Source organism: Stegostoma tigrinum, chromosome 11 (assembly GCF_030684315.1).
Source record: "Stegostoma tigrinum isolate sSteTig4 chromosome 11, sSteTig4.hap1, whole genome shotgun sequence".
Classification (NCBI taxonomy): Eukaryota; Metazoa; Chordata; class Chondrichthyes; order Orectolobiformes; family Stegostomatidae; genus Stegostoma; species Stegostoma tigrinum.
Genome location: NC_081364.1, coordinates 43,256,988 through 43,281,772, shown reverse-complemented (window position 1 = coordinate 43,281,772; position 24,785 = coordinate 43,256,988). Strand labels below are relative to the sequence as shown.

Here is a 24,785-nt window from a genome sequence, read left to right as displayed (position 1 = left end):
AAATTCAATCTTTCTAATTAAGTTAAAAGATGGACTAGATTTTAGCAGGATCTTTTAATTTGCTTACAGGGGAACATCACCATGTGGGTGTGTATACATAAAGAGGGGGAGGAAGAAACAGCACTTCATTTTTCAAGTACCACTATATAATTAGAAAGAGAGCAGGAGTTGAAGATCTCTTACTGACTGCATCTGTGCCTTTGTGGAAAAATACTGCGCGGAGACCAGGTGCTTCCCTGCTGGGAGGGAGGGAGGGAGGGAAACATTGCAGGCCAAGGAAACAAGAGAGACTGTTACTGCAGCATGTTATTGCCTTTAGTCACTGCAACTCAACCACAAGCAATGAACCATTTTCTCACAGGCAGACTTACAGGAACTTAGACCTATTTGGTAATTGACTGAGCTGTCGGGAATGCTTGTGATTTTTACACTAAACTAACATGTAGGGTTACCAACAGATAGTGAGATATGTGGGCAAAGGATCCTTATTACAAAAATCTTTGCTGTAGTAAAAGTTCAAAGTAAAAGTGAAGACGCCATTGGAAATCAAATGAACAGAAGAGGCCTGAGACATTCCGGTCGATAGCACACTGGGAGAGAGAGAAAAACAGTTATCATTTTGACTCAGATATGACTTGTCTTCATAAATGCCTTTTATTTAACCCAAAATATTAACAATTTCTCTCTCCACAGATGATGCCATGCTGGAAATTTTTCAGAATTTGATTTTTAGTGAATTTTTTTTTATTTTTGGCATTACAGTATTGATAGTCATTCTACTGCACAGGTTTTGCACCCAAATAGGATTTAACAAATCTGAAAATACAAAAAAAATACAGTTTGAATTAATGTGCATTAATTTCACTGTACTTTTCTGCTTGTGCTCCAAAGAAAATATTTTGCATGCATTTTGAAATTTCCAATCATACTCACGCTCTGACATTTAGTGTTGGAAAAATACTTCCGCTGAGTAGAGGGATGAACTGAGATAACAAAGTGTGGAGCTGGAGGAACACAGCAGGCCAAGCAGCATCTTAGGACCACAAAAGCTGAAGTTTCGGGCCTAGACCCTTCATCAGAAAAGGGGGAGGGGGAGAGGGTTCTGAAATAAATAGGGAGAGGGGGAGAGGCGGATCAAAGATGGATACAAGAGAGTTGCAGTGGGAGAGAGATCCGCTGAGGTTTGTCCAGAGGGAGGAGGGTAACTTGGTTAGACATCCCTGGAAGACGCTTCGCAGTCAGGTTAAAATTGTATCAGAGATAATGGGAACTGCAGATGCTGGAGAATCCGAACTTTTGTGCTCCCAAGATGCTGCTTGGCCTGCTGTGTTCGTCCAGCTCTACATTTTGTTACCTCGGATTCTCCAGCATCTGCAGTTCCCATTATCTCTGACACAGGGATGAACTGAAATGAGTTTCAGCTGGTCGCTATTCCACCATATTGCATCTAATGCTCAAGTCTGCAGATCTCAAAGAAAATGGTTAACAGTCAGGGATTTATGTAAAATCCTGAAGATGGGAATTTGATGTCGCCTTTAAAAGTTGGTGGAGTGACAGAATTCCAGCACAAATGAAGTAAAAACAATAGAATGGTAAACTATTCAGAATTGCAAAACAATTTAAAGAAAATCTAACTGAGGCTTAAATAAAATGTCAGCCAACATCAACTCCCATCTCTGTAAGACCCAACAAAGTGGTGTTTGCTTTGGGTCCAGAAACCTTCACGTGATCATTGTTTGCAAATACATGTATTGTAAATGTTGGCAGGGAATATGTAGTTGATTGCATAAAAGTCAACTCAACCTCATCAACATGCCTACAGTTTCTAGCCAGAGTTATTGGATAGTGATCAGAAGTGGGAACAGTTTCCAAAGCTCAGGGACAAACTATTGTTACCCTTGCTGAGGTCAGATCTGTCAGCAGATGTCTTGAATGAATTTGTAAGCTGCTTGACATATATATCTGCAATGTGGTTATTTTATCATGAGCATTAATAAAATTAACATGTGTTTGCTTATATACATAAGTATTCATACGAACACAGGAGAATCAGGTTCTGCCGTTTGGCAGGAAGAACAGAGACAGACAATTTTCAAAACAAAAAGGGGTGCAATTCTTAAAGGGATGCAGGAGTAGAAAGACCCGGATATTTATGCTCATATATAATTAAAAGGTGATAGGACAGGTTGACAGAACAGTTAATAAAGCACGGTGTCCTCATCTTTATTAATATAGGAGCATAGAGAACAAAAGCAAGGAGGCGATATTGAGCCTATACAGGATACTTGTTAGAGCTCAGCTGCAATACTGTATACATTTCTAGGAAGATACGAATGTACAGACACAGTACAGAAGACATTTAAAGAACAGTTCCAGGGATGAGCAATGTTAGTTATGAGGATTGTTTGGAGATGTTAGGCCTGTTCTCCTTGGGGAAAGGAATCTAAGGAGGGATCTGATAGTATTATTACTAAGTTTGAGAATTTAAAAAACCTAAGGCAGGAAATTATCTAACAGAATAAGAATAATATTCATTTTTCCATCAAGCTTGTTTTGATCAGTCAAAGTGACTTGTCTGTTGCTGGGTGGTGTTTACTGATTGGAACCAGGTGGATCTTACTGACTGAGATCCTTAATTGCCCGAGGTTAACAACCCCAGTCAGGCTGACTATATATAAACAGGGGATTCAAAGAGTCAGTTCTGAGGAAGGGTCACCAGACCCGAAACGTTAACTCTGTTTTCTCCTTCACATATGCTGCCAGACCTGCTGAGCTTCTCCAGTAACTTTGTTTTTGTTGCTGATTTAGAGCATCCACAGTTCTTTTGGTTTTAGAATATAGACAAGTACAGCACAGTACAGGCCCTTTGGCCCACCATGTTGTGCTGTGGTTTTGATTCAAAGAGTCTCCTGACTTCAAGGACTGACTTGGAGCTGGCTGGTCACAGCCAGTGTACTGTGCACATGTAAATAATGGATGAGTTGGTGACAGGATACCAACCTCTGCAGTTATTTCAGCGTCAGACACAAAGCTCAAAGACAATTGGATCATGTGACTTAATTGCATCTGGCAGCAACAGGGTGTAATACTAACAGATAAACAAAAGGAAACCTGGAAACAATTACCCTAAAAGAAGTATGCTGCAGACATCTGAAAATTAAAATATTTTTTTAAAAAATTAAGCTAGAAACACTCAATAGGTGAAGCAATATTTCTGAGGAGAGGAACACAGTTAACATTTCACGTTAAAGACCATTCAACAGGCTGGAAAATGTACGTGGTGTAATAGGTTTTGTGCAAGGGAGTGGATTGGCCAAAAACCGAAATGTCTGTGGATACGCGAAGTACAAAAAGAATGGAGACAAGACAAAAACAGAAATGAAGGAACCAATTATGTGCATAGAGGAGGAATGCTCCTGTCTGAGACCAAAAATAAATCAAAATAACTAAAGAGAAAGAAACAAATGGGGCTATAGCATGAAATCGTTGAGCTCAACCATTATGAAGTCTGTGAAGTGTCTAATTGAATGATGAGGTGCTGCTCCTCAAAATCCATTGACAGTGCAGCAAACAAAGGTCAGAGATATCTTGGCATGCGAACAAGCTGGAGAATTAAAAATGGCAGGCTACAGACTGCTCATGGTCATGCTGGTGGACTAAACAGAGTTAAATGGCTGGACAGATGGTTTTCATGAGATAGGCTGGGTTTGGGTAGAGATCACAGGCTCAAAGGTGCTGATTGAGGAGATTCAATGGGTTACTTGAGTAGATCTTATATATGATGTACACAGTGGTTCAGTGGCAGAGGGAGTACATTTTGAAGATCTTGGATAGTTTCTTGAATGTTGTTGTCGCTGCACTCCTTCAGACAAGTGAATAGTATTCCATCATGTCTGAATAATGCCTTGTAAATAGAACAGTCCAGAGATGAGGTACCTACCACAGAATTTCTTTCTGGAGATGGGCACTGCCTGGTACTTGCCTGGCACAAAATGTTATTTGCCCATTTTCACCCGATGCCTGGATGTTGTTGAGGTCCTGCTGCAAATGGACGCAGACTACTTCAATATCCGACAAGCCCTGAATGGTGCTGAACATCAAACTAAAAATTAAGATTCACGAGTTTGCTCTGAAATATTGTTTGGTAAAGCTGGCATGTGAAGCAAAGGAATACATCAGTATGCGGTTCCTATAGATGATAATATTAACCATTTCCAGACAATCTAGCAATCATAGAATCCCTACGGTGTGGAAACAGGCCCTTTGGCCCAACGAGTCCACGCTGACTCTCAGAGCACCCCACCCAGACCCATCCCCCTGTAATCCACCTAATCTACACATCCCTGAACACTACGGGCAATTTAGCATGGCACTTAGCCTGCACATCTTTGGACTGTGGGAGGAAACCGGAGAAGCCAGAGGAAACCGGAGCATCCGGACAGAACATGCAAATCCACATATTCACCCGAGGGTGGAAGTGGGCCCGGGTCCCTGGTGCTGTGAGGCAGCAGTGCCGCCCCAAATCCTTCCGGGACATTCAGCAGCATACTTTCACTGAAGCGCTCACTATCAATATCTGGGTCTATCATTGACCAGAAACAGAACTGGATTAGCCATATAAATTCAATGGCTGCAATAGTTCATCGACTGGGTGTCTCTGTGGGGAGTAAGCCTATCCACCATCTTCAACAAACAAGTCAGGAGGAGTGTGATGGAATACACACCTCCAATCATGACAAAGTTCTGCGTTTTCAGCACTACAAACATTCATTCCATTCACCACTGACGCAAATAGCAACAATCTGAAGTTGGGCAAGTCAGACACTTCAAGGTGCTAAGATTCTGTCGACAGCATTTTGCAAACCCACAACCTCTGCAAACTATGGCCAGGCAGCAGGAGTACTACCAAACGCTGTCCTGATTTCGACTGCAGGGTCGTTCCTTCACCATTACTCGGCCAAAAATGTGCAAATCTATTCCTGACTGCAGTGTGGACAAAGCTACCCCAGTGGTTCAAGGTAGCTCACCTTCAAGGAAATCAAGGGGTGAGTAACAATGCTAGCTTGACCAGGGGCATTCGTATCTTGTTCGCCTGTAACAAGCTGGATGTGACTACAGGGTATTCATTTATCTTTGGTCTGCTAATTCATGCAATTAACCAGAGAGGCTGAAGAATGAATTTTGCTTCAAAGCTGTGACAAAAATTGAAAATCAAAATACTGAATGCTCAGCGTACCTGAACGCACATCATTTCGACTACCGACAATTGTCGGTGTTATCTCTACTGACCTTGAATTAAACTCCTATGGGCACAACGCTGCAAAATCGCTAAAGAACTGCTGGAAGGAAATTAGTTTCGTTCAACAGTTGAATGCTGCTTTTATACCTGTGGATATTTATATTTTATATCTATGGATATTACAAGTCTCAATCCCGGAAAAGGCATTAGAAAACCCAAAAGCAATCCTGATCTTACAAACAGCCACCAACGTACTTATTGCCTATTGCAAGCTTTTTTGGAATCTACTTTATAGATAACATTAGGAGATGAATTTCCCTTTTCTTAATTCCAGGAACACTTCCCGACATGATCATTCTGCTCTCTTCAAGCTTGATATTGAAATTGAGATTTGCAGCAGCTATTCTTCTCTGGGGTCTCAATTTCATTCATTTTTTTTTTTCTTTCCAATGTTTAAGCAACCAGGAGAGGTAGTCACTTTTCCTTCAAGACTTTAGTCTTCTGACTTCCTCTTTTGAAACTTGGTGGAGTCTTCACCTTTCATTGATTTAATAATTTCTTTCAAAACTTTGAGATTTATAGCAGCAACTTAATTAAAATATTAAACCTTAATCAGTAATAGAGGGAATTGTTTTCATGGACTTTGTACTTTTACATGGAAATGCAACTTCCCTCAAAAGACACTCAATGTGTCAATGATGCAGGTATATGACTAAACAGAATTATGTAATGGAACTGTACACCAGACTCAAATTATACTTCACAGTAACATAGCTAAAATCCTTTGCAAAATATTTGCTTTTTCAAAATTTATAAAATTCAATATTTTAGTTTTACCTTTCACCTGTTCAAAATATTTTGACTATTGCTGCCTGAAGAAGGACTTTGCTCAAGCCACATTTTGAGGAAGGATATTTCAAATAATTCCATACTTGAGAAAAGAAATATCCTTGTCTGTCTCAAAAATGGGTGAGCCTGTATTTTGAATAGCAACCTCTAGCTCTAGACTTTCCCACAAGAGGGAACATCCATTCCATCTGCATCCTTTCCAACTGTGTCATCCATTGGTCTGTCAAACTCCAGCAGATAGAAAGCTTGCCTGTTCAGCCTTCCTCAAAAGACAGAATATCCATTCCTGGTATTAAGCTAGTAAAACGTCTGAACTTTTCCACGCATTTACATCCTTTGCTTAAAAGAAAGAGATCAATAACGTACCTGGTATTTCAGATGTAGTCTCAGCATTGCCTTGTATATCGGAATCCTAACCCCTTACTTTTGTATTCAATTTATCACACAAGAAACAACATTCTATTTAGAAGTTTCCCTAATTCCTTGATGTAACCGCATAGTAACCTTTTTTGTGATTCACGCATTGGGAGATTCTAGTGCATCCTCTTAGCATTGAGATTTTTAAAATCCTCCTCCTGCTAAAATGGACAACCACACAGTTTCCCACATTATACTCTACTGCACAGATCTTTGCTCACTCACTTAACCTATGTTCCGATGCAGACTTGTTGCACTCTCTTCATAATTTACGTTCCTTTCAATCTTTACATCATCGACCAATTTAGTTACCATACTTTTGCTTCAGAGTCATTTTTATAATTTGTTAAAACAAAAAAAGTGAGCCTAGCAATGCTCCCAATGGCACACCATTCATTACATCGCACCAATCAAGAAATGACCCATTTATGCCTAATGTTTGCTATTACATATCTAATCATTCATCCATGCCAATATTAGCCACCTCTACGAGCTTTAATTTTCCATGATAAGTTTCAATGTGACACCTCATTGAATGTCTTCTGGCAACCCAAATGCAGCATGTTACTTTCTCTAAGAACTGCATTAAATTGTATAAACATAACTTCCCCTTCACAAAACGTCAATGACCCTGCCTGATTATCTTGAACTTTTTAAACGTGTACAGCTGTGTCACCTTTAGCAACAGCTTCCAACATCTTTCCGATAAGCTAATTTACCTGTAATTTCCTCTTTTCTCTCCTCCCTTCCCTTTTTGAAGGAAAAGGAGTTACATTCATTATTTTTCTATTTAAATGAAAACTTCCCCAAAGCTGGAGTGTTTCACAAATTTAAGCCAATGCAACTATATCACTAGTGACTTCCTTTTAGACGAAAGGATGAAGTCAATCAGGCCCCAGGGACTTCTCAGCCCCAAGTTCCACAACTTGCTCGGTGCCATTTCCTGGTTATTTTAATTTTCGTAATGTTTCTCAATCCCTTCCTTTCATTTACTGATTTACAGCTACTTCTTACATATTACTCATATCCTGAAGATCAATGCAAAATACCTGTTCAATTCATCTGTCATCTCCTTATTTTTCTTCAGACACATTCCATAGACCAACTCACATTGTGTTTCCCATTTGAAATATCCATAAAAATACAAACATCCTCTAATTTTCCCCATTTAAAAAAAATGTTCTGTCCAAGGTTTTGATATGCCACCTATCTTTGCATAATTAAATGCTTTTACTGTCTTTAACTTTTTTTCAAGTTAACAATATATGCTAGGTTCTTGCCACAGAACTTGACGCTCTCATTGGAAAGTGTCCATCCTACATATTCTGAAATATCCCCTAAAATGCTATGTCTCTGTTGACTTATCCTTTAAACTGATTTGCCAGTTAACTTTAACTAATTCTGCAACAAGGCTTCATAATTGCCCTGAATCAAGTTTAAGATGCTACTCGTGGAAGTTACAGAATGTGGCAGAATTCAATTTTGCTGCTGCTAATGCATGTCCCGTTTTAATTTGCTAGGCCTGTTTGAAATCTATCCTATTTACCACATGACACTATCAATGTAAAGAGAAGGTTCCTGCCTGAAGTACATTCCAATTATTTTTCACCGTGCCATGGAGGAATACAGATTCATTAATGGGGATGGGAATTGCAGTGGTGTTAGTAATAAGTAGGAACTTTCCTTGCCAATGTTTCAGGTGATGTCAAAATATTTCATGGAGTTCAGAGTCAGGGTAACTCCATACCACCACGTTGCCATCTCTGGTGGGTTTGTCTCAGGCTGTTGCTATGCGCGTCTGAGGGACAGCTCTCATACATTAGTGAGGAGGGCTTGGAAAGACAACAGAACAGGCTATGCCACTGCTAATTCCAGTTCGTAGTTCAATACCAGATGGTTCATCCAGTTTCATCCCTTTGCTATTTCAGAAGGTATTTAAGAATCAACCACATTCTTCACAGAATCTCTACAATGCGGAAACAGGCCATTTGCCTATTGAGTCTGCACCAATCCTCTGCAGAACATTCCACTCAGATCCACACCCTACTCTATCCCTGCAACCCTGCATTTCCCGTAGCTAACCCAGCTAGCCTGCATTCCTGGACACTACGGGCAATTCAGCATGGCCAATCCACCTAACCTGCACTTCTTTGGACTGCAGGGGATGCCAGAGCACCCAGAGGAAAGACAGGGGGAGAATGTGGAAACTCCAGAGAGAGTCGCCAGAGGGCGGAACTGAACCTGGGTCACTGGCACTATGAGGTAGCAGTGCTAACCACTGCCCTGCTGTGCTGCCCTTGTCAGATTTATTAATAGACAACAACTTTCACCATCTGTATGGGGAGATTCAAATCCATGCCCCAGAGCAGAGGTCTCTGGAGTACAAGTCCATTGAAGTGATCATAATGCCACTCTTTCCTATGATAATTACACTGGTTGAGAGGCTGAAGTCACTTATAGAAATGGGGGAAGTGTCTGGCATTAGGAATATTGTAGAAAGGTTTGAAAACTTGGACAACAATCTTTTGCTCTTCGTGCTTTCCCAATGTTTAATCCAAAAGGTAATACCTCTGATAAGCAGCTCTTCTTCTATATTGTATAATCATATAAACCTATGTTCTCTGCTCCAATCACTATTTATACCTTGAAAACTAAACTTATGCTACACAGCAGTTTGAGCCCTTACCAAGAAAAAGAAACTGTTGTAGTTAAAATGCATTTTGTCTGTAAAAGTGTTGAATTTTCAGAATTAAAAACAAACATTCCATAAAGTGAAGATTGAAGTATCTACAGAAAACTACAATAACATAATTTAAATAATATCAGATTTCATACGTTAAGTTCTCAGCAGATGAAGATACATTTGAAATAATGATTAAGTTCTTCAAATCTAATAACCACAAATGAACCACGAATGGTAATTGGGAAATCAGTGCTTTGAACCACTGTAGTTACAAAACAGCAATACATCACTTTACCTAAAGTGCTTAATTTACATTACGCAGGGCTAGTATTTTTGAATTCTAATTCATCAACATAAAAATTGAGAGATAAGACTTCACTTGCATTAACCAGAAGTTAATTATGAAAATCAGAAACAACAGAAATTTCCAGAAAGGCTCAGCAGGTCTGGTTTTTAATTATGAATATAATTTTCAAATTACAAACTTCCCATGTGACAGCATATTTCTCCCCTTTTAATGTACTGAACAATATATCCTTCTTTTGGCAGAATTGCATAGCCAATTATATCTCACCACACTTCTGAACTGAAGGACTTACAGACTCATTGGACCATTGTCTCTTTATTTGTGCAATTAATTGATGAATGGGATCCCTCCATGCAGGGCTCACCAGTTTGATGCCTGCATTGTCAAGGCAACGGTTTCTGTACCCTCCCAATCCAGAGCCCAATCTTATTTCGATCTGAACAAACTTTTCAAAAGCTGTCCAGAGTTACAGCAAATTTCAGAATTACATTTCGCACTGGTCTTTTGATCGGGGAACAAAGTATTTTAATACAGGTGCAGCATGTACACCATTACTTAAAATGGTCACTCAAGGTGCCCTTAAAACATTTTTTATGCTGCTACATTTCCAAGTAACATTTTAAATTCTAAGTGACAACATGTAATGAAACAGCATGTAGATAACACCAGCAAAAAACCCCAGTCCCACTTGTAATGTGGAACACCTATCAGTGCAGCTGAATTGAAGACAAATTGTGAATAGAACTCTTACAACATTACATTCCTGCTGCCGGTGCCTTACAAACTAAGCTCAACTAATTCAGAAAGCAAAAAGCAACAAGAAGGACCATATTTATCAATATGAATGGAGCCTCTTCCCTTTCTCTGCCAGAGAAAATTATTATTTCAAAGAGATTATAGCTCTGCACTTAGAAGAAAAATTCAGGGTAAATTGGGAAGAACCAGCATGGTTTTGTCAAAGAGAAATCATGTTAGCTTTTTTTTTTAAAAAGAGTTTTTTGAAGGAGTAACATGCACTGCAGATAAAAAATTAAATTCATAGTTAAGTATTAATTAATGCAATAATTTCTCAATTTATGTGGCTACTTTTAAATCATTTATGATTTCTCATTCTAGCCTTGCACAATGTGAACTAAGCTCTCCAGGTATTGCAGCTTTGTAACTTTGATGTACTGTAATTAGATTTCCAGAAGACATGTGATAAAATGCCACAAAGATTATTGCAGAAACTAAACTATCATGTGGGCCACATGGACAGATGATTGTTTTCTAACAGCCAGTGAACCAGAATGCGCACAAATGGGTCTTTAATTGGATGGCAGGACATGGCGAGGAATCCTACAAATGTCTGCACTGGACTCTCAACTTTCTTGCAATTTACATTATTGATTTAGAGGAGGATAGCCAAGGTACAATAGGTGAATTTACAGTCAACACCAAAATAGGAAGGGAAGTATATTATGAAGAAGGCATAAGAAAGTTTCAGATGGACATCGATAAGATTGGGCGAGTATTCAAAAATCTGGTAGATGGCGTTTAATGTGGGGAAATATGTCGGTATTTACTTTGGCAAGAAGAATGAAAAAATCAGGAGTATTACATAAATGGAAAAGAACTACAGAATTCCAAGGTTTTTCTGTATGGGTCACGAATTGGTACCATGTAGATACAACATATTTGCAACGCGGCTAATAGGAGGCTGTATTTTAGTGCAAAAAAAAACATAAAAAGGATGCTATGCGTCAGTGGTATTGTTGAGTTACACCTTGAATGCTGCATGCAGTTTTTAAATCACCTTATTTAAATGAAGAATAAAACACCTTGGGACCAGATCAATAGCTGGAATGAGCAGGTTGTCTTGAGGAAAATTTGGGCAGGCTGGATGAGTTTCCAATGGAGATAAAGAGAGCAAGGGGCAACACAATTGAGAGATTTAAGATCCTACATGGCCTTTGCAAAATCTGCATGGAAAGGATGTTTCCTCCAATGGATTGACCTAGAAGTAGGAAGTATTGTTTTACAGCAGAGGAGAATTTTTTTCACTCAGCGCAAGTTTGGAATTTTCTGCCCCTGAAGGCAGGGTGATTGAACATGGACAAATGCAAGGAAAAGAAAAACAAAGGTAGATTATCTGAATGGCAATAGATTGCCAGGAGGAAGGGGTATGTACTTAATTACCAAGATGGAGGGGCTGGGGTGCTGAGTTTCAATGTACGGCATTGTGCCCAGTTCAGGCCCGGATCTTCCAAAAGAAAGACAGAAGACAGAGTTGTCGCAGCAATGTTAGCGAGAGGTGTGTATCAGCACTATGTGGAGGTCCTGATGCAATCAAACCTGTGGGAACTGCTGGAGAAGTCATAACTTGTGAAGGGCAGTTAGCCAACATCTTGAACTCTGAAACGTCCCCAATTCTGAGCAATGAGTCAGAGATTTTGGGTGGTTCCACCTGACCTACCTGAATAGTTAGCCAAGAAAAGTCAGGGGATTTAAAATTCTCATTCAGCATCAATCCCTGACTAAAATTCTGGCTAACAATAAAAAACTGACTCACCCTACTCTTGCTTCTGGCGCGAGCTGACGGTTTGGTTTTAAAGGTAATCAATCTTCTTTGCCGTGATGAACATTACATCATTTAATCTTGATATGTTTTCACAACATAACACATCATCATATGTTTTACTGAGAAACAGTTTACTTGACACCTTTACAGGAGGACAACATTCTTTTGCAATGCATTGGATGTTGAGAAGAAAGGCTTTTCAGTTCAGGCAACTTAAATTCAGTTGTCAGCTTCAGGCTTAGTTTCTGTATAAACCATCTGCGCATAAATATACTTTAGGGGAACAATGGACTTACCTTTCTGGGTTTGACTTTGTCATGAAAGTCGTATTGCCCAATTCCTTTACAACCAATGCCAAGCCACCAGGGGATTCCTTGTTTATCCTAAAAAGTAAAAGAAGAGTGGAAATATTAAGTACCTTATTGAGAAGTTGTCTACTTCATTCAATAACCAACAATAGATTTTGGTCAGTGATATCAAACATCATGAACATTTATTTAGACTAATACATGCCGCACAGGGCTCTACCATCAAATCTGATAATCACCAGTAAACAGTTTTTGGTTTTTGTTTTAAAAATTATTATTCATAGACCACTACAATCACATGTTTAATTAAAGCAAAACCACCACAATTATATGTTATGACTGTTCAGTTGACCCAACAATTTCTATTTGCACACAACAAAAATGGCACAGCAGTTGGATTCTGACCATTTGATCTTGGGCAAGGGCTCCAAATCTAGACTACACTGAAGGGATGAAAAATTGCCTTGACAAGAATCCTAAAATATTAAATCATAAAGCAGTGGTCATACAGCAAAAGTCATCCTAAATCAATGGACATTGCTGAGACTAGGTAGAGGAATCAAGAATCTCCATTTGCTGTACAAAACTGGATAGGAATACTTGATGAGTGATAATGGGAACTGCAGATGCTGGAGAATCCGAGATAATAAAATGTGAGGCTGGATGAACACAGCAGGCCAAGCAGCATCTCAGGAGCACAAAAGCTGACGTTTCGGGCCTAGACACATCAGAGACGGGGATGGGGTGAGGGTTCTGGAATAAATAGGGAGAGGGGGAGGCGGACCGAAGATGGAGAGAAAAGATGATTGGTGGAGAGGAGAGTATAGGTGGGGAGGTAGGGAGGGGATAGGTCAGTCCAGGGAAGACGGACAGGTCAAGGTGGTGGGATGAGGTTAGTAGGTAGATGGAGGTGCGGCTTGGTGTGGGAGGAAGGGATGGGTGAGAGGAAGAACAGGTTAGGGAGGCAGAGGCAGGTTGGACTGGTTTTGGGATGCAGTGGGTGGAGGGGAAGAGCTGGGCTGGTTGTGTGGTGCGGTGGGGGGAGGGGACGAACTGGGCTGCTTTTGGGATGCAGTGGGGGAAGGGGAGATTTTGAAGCTTGTGAAGTCCACATTGATACCATTGGGCTGCAGGGTTCCCAAGGGGAATATGAGTTGCTGTTCCTGCAACCTTCTGGTGGCATCATTGTGGCACTGCAGGAGGCCCATGATGGACATGTCATCTAAAGAATGGGAGGGGGAGTGGAAATGGTTTGCGACTGGGAGGTGCAGTTGTTCATTGCGAACCAAGCGGACGTGTTCTGCAAAGCGGTCCCCAAGCCTCCGCTTGGTTTCCCCAATGTAGAGGAAGCCACACCGGGTACAATGGATGCAGTATACTACATTGGTAGATGTGCAGGTGAACCTCTGCTTAATATGGAAAGTCATCTTGGGGCCTGGGATAGGCGTGAGGGAGGAGGTGTGGGGTCAAGTGTAACATTTCCTGCGGTTGCAGGGGAAGGTGCCGGGTGTGGTGGGGTTGGAGGGCAGTGTGGAGCAAACAAGGGAGTCACGGAGAGAGTGGTCTCTCTGGAAAGCAGACAAGGGTGGGGATGGAAAAATGTCTTGGGTGGTGGGGTCGGATTGTAGATGGCGGAAGTGTTGGAGGATGATGCGTTGTATCCAGAGGTTGGTGGGGTGGTGTGTGAGAACGAGGGGGATCCTCTTTGGGCGGTTGTGGCGGGGGCGGGGTGTGAGGGATGTGTTGCGGGAAATGCGGGAGACGCGGTCAAAGGCATTCTCAACCACTGTGGGGGGAAAGTTGCGGTCCTTGAAGAACTTGGACATCTGGGATGTGCAGGAGTGGAATGCCTCATCGTGGGAGCAGATGCGGCGGAGGCAGAGGAATTGGGAATAGGGGATGGAATTCAACAGCTTCAAAATCTCCCCTTCCCCCACCGCATCCCAAAACCAGTCCAGTTCGTCCCCTTCCCCCACCGCACCACACAACCAGTCCTGCTCTTCCCCTCCACCCACTGCATCCCAAAAGCAGTCCAACCTGCCTCTGCCTCCCTAACCTGTTCTTCCTCTCACCCATCCCTTCCTCCCACACCAAGCCGCACCTCCATCTCCTACCTACTAACCTCATCCCACCTCCTTGACCTGTCCATCTTCCCTGGACTGACCTATCCCCTCCCCACCTATACTCTCCTCTCCACCTATCTTCTTTTCTCTCCATCTTCAGTCCGCCTCCCCCTCTCTCCCTATTTATTCCAGAACCCTCATCCCACCCCCCTCTCTGATGAAGGGTCTAGGCCCGACACGTCAGCTTTTGTGCTCCTGAGATGCTGCTGGGTCTGCTGTGTTCATCCAGCCTCACATTTTATTATCAGGAATACCTGATGAATTTGGTGATTGAGTTCTATCCCCAAATGTTACAACTTGATAAACTGTTGAGCAAAAATAAATGAAAACAAAACTATTTTCAGTCTTAAATTCTTACTGTGCACAAGACAGGCTTCCTGTTGATCTATGATCCTGCCGTGACAGTCACATTTTAAAGTGCATAACTTGGTAATTACATGTTCGTATGTTTTGGAAATGCCTCAAAACTGGAGGCAACTGCAGTGCGCATAACTTCTTTGGATCCAAAAACAAGTGAATCCTGTTTGTTTCCTTCATTCAAATTCCAATTTGAAACTCTTCTGTAAAATATTAACTTAATACTGGACTGAAATGTTGTTACATAATAAATATTTCATAAAGAATTGAAACATTAGCAACTGATCCTACACGGTCTTATTTACTCAGATAAATTTTACTCTTGGTAACTCGTCTTCTTGCTAATGTTGGTTGTTGCAATCATTTGCACAAAGAACTGCAACGCAACCGCGTGTCCAAATATTATATTTAATGTTTTAAATGGCAAGAAATAAAATGTAACATGCCTGAATTTGAACAAGGTGGCTGACAAAGCTGAGGTATAATATCTCAGTTTGTACTTTCTCCAAAACACCATGTCGTATCAATCAAGAAATCCAAATGTGGGCCCAAAGTAATCAGTTTTGCTGACTGGTTGATGAAATTCCTTAGTTTGGGCGGATATTTCGAGAGCAGTTAGAGGTTAGTCCAAGTCAGATTGGACAGAAACAAAAGGGTGAGCTAAAAGAACACTAGCTGCAGTACAATTAATATTGAATAGTTCAGAAAAGGCTCACATCCTGTCCGGAATGCCATGCTTATCTAGTCCCTTACTAAGGCAATTTAATTCTATCATTGTGAGTAATCAAATGGAGGGTGAATAGTTAGCATTTGAAATAGATATCAATTTGGGTTGCAGGCAATCTTCTTTTACATTAAAGTATGGAACACTCACTTGTATTTCAACCAACAAGTCCAATAAAATATATCACAAATATTTTGTTTTGTCGAGGACTCATACATCCTTTATCCAGCATGCTTGGAAAAGTTACATCAATTCAGGTCACCATTTCAAATATATTACCTTTTTCGTAACCACTACATTGTTGAACTTTACATCAATTACAGCTTTGACAGTAATTATCCTCCATTTGCCACTACTTGAGTTGGAGTACACTGACATGCCACACACTTCAGTAGCTTGGTTACAAAGAATAATAGCTCCATAGCCATTTTAAAAAAAAAGTTGATGTTTTAATAACATCTCTGGATAATACTTAGTACCATTTTACAGCTTTTAAACACAAGAAATATAAATAGATAACAGTGTAAAAATAATCCCGAAGGCTGTGTGTTATTTTTATGGGATTAAATGAAGAAGCACTGACTATATGAAGTTTATTTGTGGATTATGATCAGCTTTTGAAAAAAAAATATATAGTTTTTCTGACTTTCCTCCCCCCACAACATCTACCCCCCAACCCCGGCTCATCCCATTAACAACATCATGGGTGACATCTTGTTAAATCTTTATGGCAAAATGTCCCAGCTACAGCTCAATTCCTACTGCGTTCACAGAATTTACTCAGAACAGCAGCAGTACAACAGTTACTTACACCTTCAGTCACCTTGTCTTGAGGTCCCTTAAACTCAAATATTTCGCAGTGACAATTGATGTAAAGTGCCATGGCAACACTGGGCTTGCTATGTAGGTTGTAAGATGGAGATTATGTTGACTAATTCAGCCTCAGTTGAAGTGCTGCACATTTTAGCAAAAATATGAGAGCATTGACGACAGCGCAGGAGATACTCACGAGAATGAGCCAGGGATGAGGGTCTTCAGCTACGATTGAACAATTTTGGACTGTTTCCCTTGCACAACAGAAGACTGAAAGAAGATTTGAAACTGATATTCGAAATCATGTCAGGACAGTTGAGTTAGGGAGATACAAGACGAAGTGATAGAATCAAGAGAGTGGAAAGGCACCGATTTTACAAACAAGTTTGTTGTTGAGGTCGGTTCTTTCAAGGCATCTACAAGGCAATTTGTTTGTCACCAGATAAGAAGAATGTGGAGTATTACAGTCAAAATTAATGATATAGGACTAAGAGTTTATTCAGATAGTTGGCGCAGGCAATGGGCTCAATGGACCCCTTCTACATTGCAATAATTCTGAGAATCCTATACACATTAGAATTTCCCTACATTATCTTTTTCTTGTCTGCAAAGTACTTATAACATGGCGAAGTGCTAACAGGTTATTTAAGTGCTTACTTTTCTAAGGCATGGAAGAACTACTAGCGCCTGTGGAGTTGTAGTCCAATTTGTGTTACTGCAAGAAAAAAGGACAGGAGACAAGGGGACGAAAAAGAACAGAGAACAAAAGAGAGAAAATAAGAGCTTCATGTGCAAAAACCTCCTGTGAAGTATTAAAATCTCTGGAGGAAAACTAACTCATGGTGATGAGGATAAAACCCAAGTGATGATGAAGCGGGAGGAACAGAAAACCATAGGATCACAATACGAAATGAATAAATGTGGAGACTTTCCTCAAAATGTAACCACATGGTCAACAAAAATCACGAGCATATCAGTAACCAGTACCAAGGAATCACATTTAAAGACCAACCTTTACTCCATAGTAATGAATGCCGTAAGTCGGAAGAGCTTCCACCACGGTCATATAACTGAAACAAAAAGGCGACGGAAATTGTGACGTTTTCATAAAGAAATTTTAATTTTTGAAAACAAATTATAAATTATTGACATTACTGTTGTGCTTTTAGATGCCTTATTTTTAATATTCTCATTTTTTCCATTGGTAATTCCTCCAGTGTCTTGCCCCTTGTCGTCTCGGTGGCCCTCCAAGATAATGATATAATCATCTAATCATAGCCTCTTGCACACCTCAAATTTTAATTTTTCCCACTGTGTCAATCCCGTCTTCAGATATCTAGGCCCCAGGTTCCACAAATCCCTCGCTGAACTCTGACTTACTTTCTTCCTTAAAGATCTAAGATGGCAACAACGGCTCCTGAGTTTGTCTGCTGACCAGCACTGGATTGGCCACATCCTCCTTTCCTCTTTCATCTTATCTTTTTCTTTTCCTTTCCTTTGGCGATGACGGTGAACCAAGAGTGAGAGAAGGCAACCTGAGCTGGCCGGGACGAGAGCAGGAGCAGGCAGCCTGAGGCAGCTGTGGAGGCGAGATCAAGCCTAGAGCAGAGTTTGGGGGGGGCGGCTTGAGCCCTTGTGAGAACTGCGAGTCCAACATGTCCAGGTGCTTGTGGACCATGACGTTGAACTGTTCATTGTGTTTCTTTGCTGTTCTATCTTTCAGTAAAGACTGTAATGTTTAAACTTGTTAAAATTTAGTTTTCCTAATATTAATGCTTTGTACCTAAGGTTCTGTGACTGGTATCTTTGTATCGAAGATGGTGCATTAAGTGGTGACTTACAAACTTCTGGCCATTTTTTCTATTATTACCATGTAGTTCAGAGTTTAATTCTGCTTTAACTTCAAAAAGGCTTCTGGATGTATTATTGCTAAAGGGTGGCTTCGGTTGGAGAAATAAAATGCTGAAGCATATCTTTAGATATGGTCCACCAAAATCTTCCTCCTTGGAATGTGAATTTGGATTAATCAGCTGAACCTGCTACTTTCGGAGTGAAATGTCATGTGTTAGGATTTTACTCTACTTTTAAACTGGGTCCGTAGGTTCTGAGGCTGCAGTGTACTTGCATTTGGGGTGGGGTGAGGGAGAGGGAGTGGAAGACGATGACAGGAAAATTTGAACACAGGACTGGGGAGTTTTCTCTATGTCTTTTGAGGTTTCTTCAACCGGAGGCACATCAGTCCATGGGCATAAACTGCCTGAAGGTTTTCTGTTGCCTGTTGCAGCATCATGCTGAAGATGATGGTGAATAAAACTGGGGCTTGCACATGTCCCTGCTTCAAAGCTTTTGGAGATTCTGAAAGGACTTCACAAGTTGCTCCTGGGCTTGACCTGTCCATAAGGATTGCTGATAAACTGCTTCACTGTCTCCAGGAACATTGGTGTAGGGTTATTGGAGGTGGGGTGGGGATGCTGAATGAGATCTACTAAAAAGTGAAGTAGATGTGTGTGGCTTGTTCACAGAACTATTCTGTATTTACCACAAATTACTGCATCTGTAGTGTCACTGTTTGCTATGGAATAAAACTGGCTTGCTGTGAGACCTTCTTCCCATTGGCAGGCACAATCTTATTTGAAGTATTCAAGCCAGGATCTTCCCACAGTAGAAAGGAGGATTCCACAGTAGCTACACCAATATGACTTATTTGGTTTTAAGTAACATTGATCAAGTGGCTCCAGTGCAGATCCTGTGGAATCCTACCTTGGTCCCAGCAGGCCAAGAAAGTGGTGGGTACTCAAAGTACAACTATCACCCATTAAGGCTTCAGATCGAATTCTGATGAATCCAGAGGCTTTGTTGCTCTTCATTTGGTCGATGGAGATCAATTTCCTGCAGAGCAAGGCTTTCATCAGTCTTTCGTTGACAGGCTTTTGTTTGATGAAGTTGGAAAGCCGTATCACATACTGTGCACTTGGTGCTGAAGAATGTTTCAAAGTGCCTTGACCAAAGTTCAGTGACCGCCTCCTAATATATAGTGGAGTGTCCTGCCACTGGCACTCCTCAAGGGCTTTGAGTCTGATATGTTGGTCCACAGATAGTTTTTATGAAGGACCAAAATCTTCATATTTCCTCAGTATTAAGGTACAGTTGATTTTTTTCCCCCCCACAAGTGCGGTCCCACCAGTCATTTTTGATTTCCTAAGTTTACAGTGGAGGGTGCTGTGAGCTTGATGGTCAACTGTCTTTTTCTTGGCTGGCCAGCTGAGCCAGGAGAGCCTAATGATTTGAGCATTTTATTCAAGTTCCTTGCTATTTTCAAACTAGCCCCTGTTGTTTTTCATGCTGGGCCCAACAACCTCAAAAGGAAGGAGCCGGTACTGCAACTGTGTCCTCCCAGAGTTTGCCTGGAGTGGAATCAGCACAGATCAGGGTGCTCCAGTCTCGTCTGCAAGGTTGTTTAATTTCTCTCTGAAGTGATGAGGTTGGCACGTTGCTGCCTCAATATCTAGGCTGGGTTCTCTCTAAACCCATTCTTGGGCTCAGGTTTGAAGTGAAAGTTCAGCTTAGAGTGAAAGAGCTGGTGCTCTGTATGGCAATCAACACTGGACATGGCTGTAGTACTCGACAACGTCCTTTAGGTCACACTGGCGCACCAAGATGTAGTCTATTAGGTGCCAGTGTTTAGACTGGGGATGCATCACATCTGTGTTGGAAGGAGATGTTGGTTATGCGTAGTTGCTTTTCTGTACAAGGTTCCAAGAGTTGATATATGTTTTCATTGTGGTTTCCAACTGTTACTTTATGAGTATTCCCTTCCATGCCAGTTTGGCCAATTCTGATGTTGAAAATCAAATCAAGGACGACAATTTCGTCCTTCATGGGGCAATTTGAAGGAGTTCAGGGAGATCTAAGTACAAGTTATTATTGTCAGCTAGTTTACTTTTCAAAGCCGCAGTTGCATGCTATGGGTTTTGAAATGCAAGTTGCAGGGACATAATATGTGGGGAATGGCAAATTGGCAGGTTTAAGTGTTTAAACGGGAATAATCTTTTCCATTTTATAGTGTATATTATACCCCAGGTTTTTGGATAATTCATGTTAATTCAACATCTTAAGAGTGGATGGTAATGACTGCTTTGTTAACTCAAATGGCAAAAGTTCACCTGTTTGCTTAATATCATTGAATATTGTGGCTTTGTCCTGATTAAAAAGGAAAATAAATCTAACTTTTAACAGTCCCTTACTGGATCTTAAAACATGGTGCTAACTTCTTCCATTGAAACTGTAACATCAATTGTTCACAAGATCAAACCTAAGAATCTTAATATGTTATAAGAAACTATTGAATTAAAGGCTTTGCTTTCCCTTGATAAAGCTCATTCAATCTTTAAAATGCACAGATATTAAAATTACATCATCTGATCTGTAGTTAAGACAGAAAAAACAAAAAAAAGTGTCAGCCACACAGTCTTAGTTTGATTACAAGGTTGGCTACAATCTTGAGCTATTGAACCATTTTATCATCTACTGGCAGGCATAGTTCCACACAGACTGCTTGCGGTTTTTGTCAGGATGATTTAGTCTCTTTGAAATATACCATGCGGAGAATCACAAAGGGTTTCCACATCAGTTTGTCTGCCTAAAAAGCTGATAAATAGTGGTGAACAGAATGCAGGTTTCAATCTGTTACTTACATCAGTCAAGCAGTGGGAAATGTTATCCTGAAATCTGTTTGCAAAGAGGTCACGCTGCATACTTTTTTTTGCCAGTGACAATACAATAGTTAGCAGCACAGAAATAAAATCAGCATTGTCTGCCAGAGCAAAGTGACCACTGAACTGCAAAAATCTTGATTTGCCTGGTCCAACTACTTCAGAGTGAGGAAGCGGTGGCCCACAAAAACTTGTTTTTTTTTTAAATGATCTTGATGCAGCCTTGTGATTTTAAGTATTTGTTCAGTCAATATTTAAGAACAGGGTGGGATCAGACTTAGAACAGTTGTGCTCCTGAGATGCTGCTTGGCCTGCTGTGTTCATCCAGCTTCACACTTTATTATCTTGGATTCTCCAGCATCTGCAGTTCCCATTATCACTTAGAACAGTTGATGCCTGGTTTGATGTTCAAATCAACAGTGACTGACCTTCTGCCTTAATTCGACTTCTCGTTCGGTTCCCTACATTCTCCAGTTTCGTGACTTTAAAACATATTTGTCAGATTTAAAAATAACCAATGATGGAGCAACCCAGAACTCCAGGCAGGCATAGACACTTTTAAATGCTTTACTTTGTGTCAAGAGATTTCTCTTTATCCCAGACCTAAATAATCGACCTGCATCCCCAGGACCCTGCCACCACCAGGCCAAATAACCTGTTTCCGTACTGTCAACACTTCAGAGTCTTGAATCTTTCAATTAAATCACATCTTGTTCTTCTACAACCCAGAAAAAAAATTGATCAGCTTTTCATTATAACACAATCCTAACAAAACAGGGACCAATTTAATGAGCATTTGTACCACCAATGGAAATGCATCCTTCTTTAAAGGCAGACACAAAAATTGCACACAATACTTGAGCTGGGGACTCACCAAAGACTGATGTAACTTCAGTAAGACTTGCTGGTCTTGCACGCCAATGCCCTTGTAATAATGGTGAATATACCATTTGCTTTACAAGTTGGTTGTTTTTCCTATATGACAACTTGTGTTCCTTGTGTCAATATGCCCAAGTTCCTCTGAGCATGAACATTTAAAAGTTTCACACTTGGGAAAAATATTTTGCCGTCTATTCTTGCCATCAATGTAAATAATTGCACGCCTCTCCACAATATACTCCATTTCTTACTTTGCCACCCACTCATTTAGCCTGTGTCTATCCCACTGCTGCCTCTTGGCATCTTCCTCAAAGCTCACAACCCCATCTGTTCTGTGGAAAGGTCACCAGACCCGAAGTGTTAACTGATTTTTCTTCACAGATGCAGCCAGACCTGCTGAGCTTTTCCAGCAATTTCCATTTGTGCTCCTGATTTACAGCATCCGCAGTTCTTTCTGTTTTTATTTAGTACACAACCGCACCTAGCTTGGTACTGTCAGTAAATATAGCGACATTGTCCTCCCTTACACTGATGATTGCACAACCACATCAGGTACAGTCTGTCATCGTGAAAATACCATGTTTATCCTTACTCACTGTTCCCTACCCATTAACCAATCCTCTATCCAGATTACAATATTTCAGACAATTCCAAGAGTCCTTATCTTTGAGGGTGATGGCTTATTTAATGCCCTTGGGGCACTCAAGACCACTAACATCCAATCATTTTCTCTGCTGATATTAAGTTCCTCACTCGTATTAGTACCTTAGTTAATTTCTATTTCTCATATACAATGGGTGCTTTCTGGTGTGGAGACAGACAAAATATATTTATTTAAAATCTGTACCATAAGAACAGATGCTGCCAGACCTGCTAAATTCTCCAGCACACTGTGTGGACAGACTTTGCAGATGTGCCAATTTATTAAGTTAATTAAGCTTTATTCCTCACATTTGCATTCAGCCTATGAACTGAACAACATTTATATACTTACTTGACAATTGCTTGTCCTCTGCTGTGACCTTTTAGTTTTTTGTAATGGTTAATCACTCGATCTTCACTGTAAGCAAAAACATAATAATTTAGTGCACACCAAAAGCAAACTTCCAGTCAACAGTTTGCTCAGCCATGAAACCAGTGAGTTTGTCTAATTTGCTTATTTAATGACAGCAATTCATCTGTTCTCTCCAATAAGTCAGTGTCTGGTCTGCACAGTCATGCAGAAAATTGTCTAGTCCACTATCACGAATTTAAGTGGGCTTGGTTGCGTCTTTGACTCTTAAACCAACCCAAAGAATATTTTCATTGCTGTTTAACCAAGCTCACAAAAGTCATACTTTATACACAATTAATGCAATGCATCATACATACCAGCCTGCTGCCACCCTGCTCGGCCTCCCTCCCCACAAACCTTCTGTTGCACACTGACCCTGGCCTGCCACTCACCCCATCTCTGATAACTTTCTGGCAGGGCTATCTATTCCTTATTAATAGCTTCTTTGTGCAATTTTACTTGAACTTACCAATATGTAAGTGATGGATGCTCCTGCAATGCTCGGGTAGGAAGAGCTGGGAGTTTCTTTAGTTCTTCTCTTGCAATTTCATCACTGAGTAATAAAGTGGAGTAGCTATCATTGGAATTTGAATGTTGTACAAATAACTCAATTCGTTCTACTACTGATTTACAGCAATTGTCTATCAACTAATAACATCACATTGAAGCTGAAAATTCCAGAAATTTCATGACCCTTATTTTGCATCTCGGCAGATGTACATTTGCCTTGTCAACTCAGATAAAATAACAACAGGTAACACTAAAAATTCACAGAAGATCAGAATGTGATTAAGGCAGGCAGGGTAACATTTGGATCTGACACTTTGTCAGAAGTCTGACACATTTCCAAGAACTTTGACACGAACATAGGTCAGAAACCAAAGCAATAATTGATAGCTACTTTACATACTTAATACATTGGCCATATGCACTCACTTGCATTGCCTCAGCTCAAATATATCTGCGAAACACAGTCTTGGGACTGCACCCAAGATGTTCTTGAAGTAATGCACCATTACACTTTGATAATCCAGCAAACAGCTGTATTTAAAATTGCTAGCAATCATAGATGCACTTTTAGGGCGGCACGGTGGCTCAGTGGTTAGCACCGCTGCCTCACAGCAGTAGGGACCTGGGTTCAATTCCACCCTTGGGCAACTGTCTGTGTGGAGTTTGCACATTTTCCATGTGTCTGCGTGGGTTTCTTCCTGGTGTTCCGGTTTACGTTCACAATCCAAAGATGTACCAGTTAGGTGGATTGGCCATGCCAAAATTGCCCATAGTGTTGCCCATGGGTCTGGTTGGGATGTTCTGAGGGTCAGTGTGGACTTGTTGGGCCATAGAGCCTGTTTCCACACTGTAGGCATTCGATGATTCTATGATCTTTTCACTTTTAACATCAGAATTCCTTTCCTGTGAAATCTGTCTCAGCTGCACAGCATATTAAAACTTGGCAGAAATGGAAACAACACATGGCAATGCAAAACTTATGTTTTTATCTTTTTCTTTTTAAATTAATTGCTTCATGGCATTTGAACCTGCCCCTTCCTTCCAACACCCACAGCTCCCCTGCAAGATGCCAGACTTCTCACACTGTCAGCACAGGCTAGAAGTATGGCAAAAACTTATCCAAAGACAAATATAACTCCACTGGCACCCATGCATTCAATTAGAAAGTCCCAGGCAAAATCGTTCCAAGACACACTCTTGTTGTTTTCATTACAGTAGGTGCAATATAGGGCAACTTTTCCACAATGTTA

At 40.7% G+C, this 24,785-nt stretch overlaps 1 protein-coding gene across 3 annotated transcripts in view; it reads right to left on the bottom strand.

Annotated features, from left to right (window-relative positions):
- Window positions 1-24,785, bottom strand: part of LOC125460326 (FERM domain-containing protein 4B-like) — a 325,635-nt gene that overhangs the window by 44,952 nt on the left and 255,898 nt on the right. For all 3 annotated transcript variants that reach the window (XM_048547693.2, XM_048547691.2, XM_048547692.2), the window contains exons 8-11: window positions 23,495-23,578; window positions 22,966-23,031; window positions 17,393-17,450; window positions 12,352-12,438 (exon numbers count right to left, since the gene is read on the bottom strand). In XM_048547693.2, the coding sequence (XP_048403650.2) occupies window positions 12,352-12,438; window positions 17,393-17,450; window positions 22,966-23,031; window positions 23,495-23,578 (295 nt within the window). The remainder of the gene's footprint in view (window positions 1-12,351; window positions 12,439-17,392; window positions 17,451-22,965; window positions 23,032-23,494; window positions 23,579-24,785) is intronic.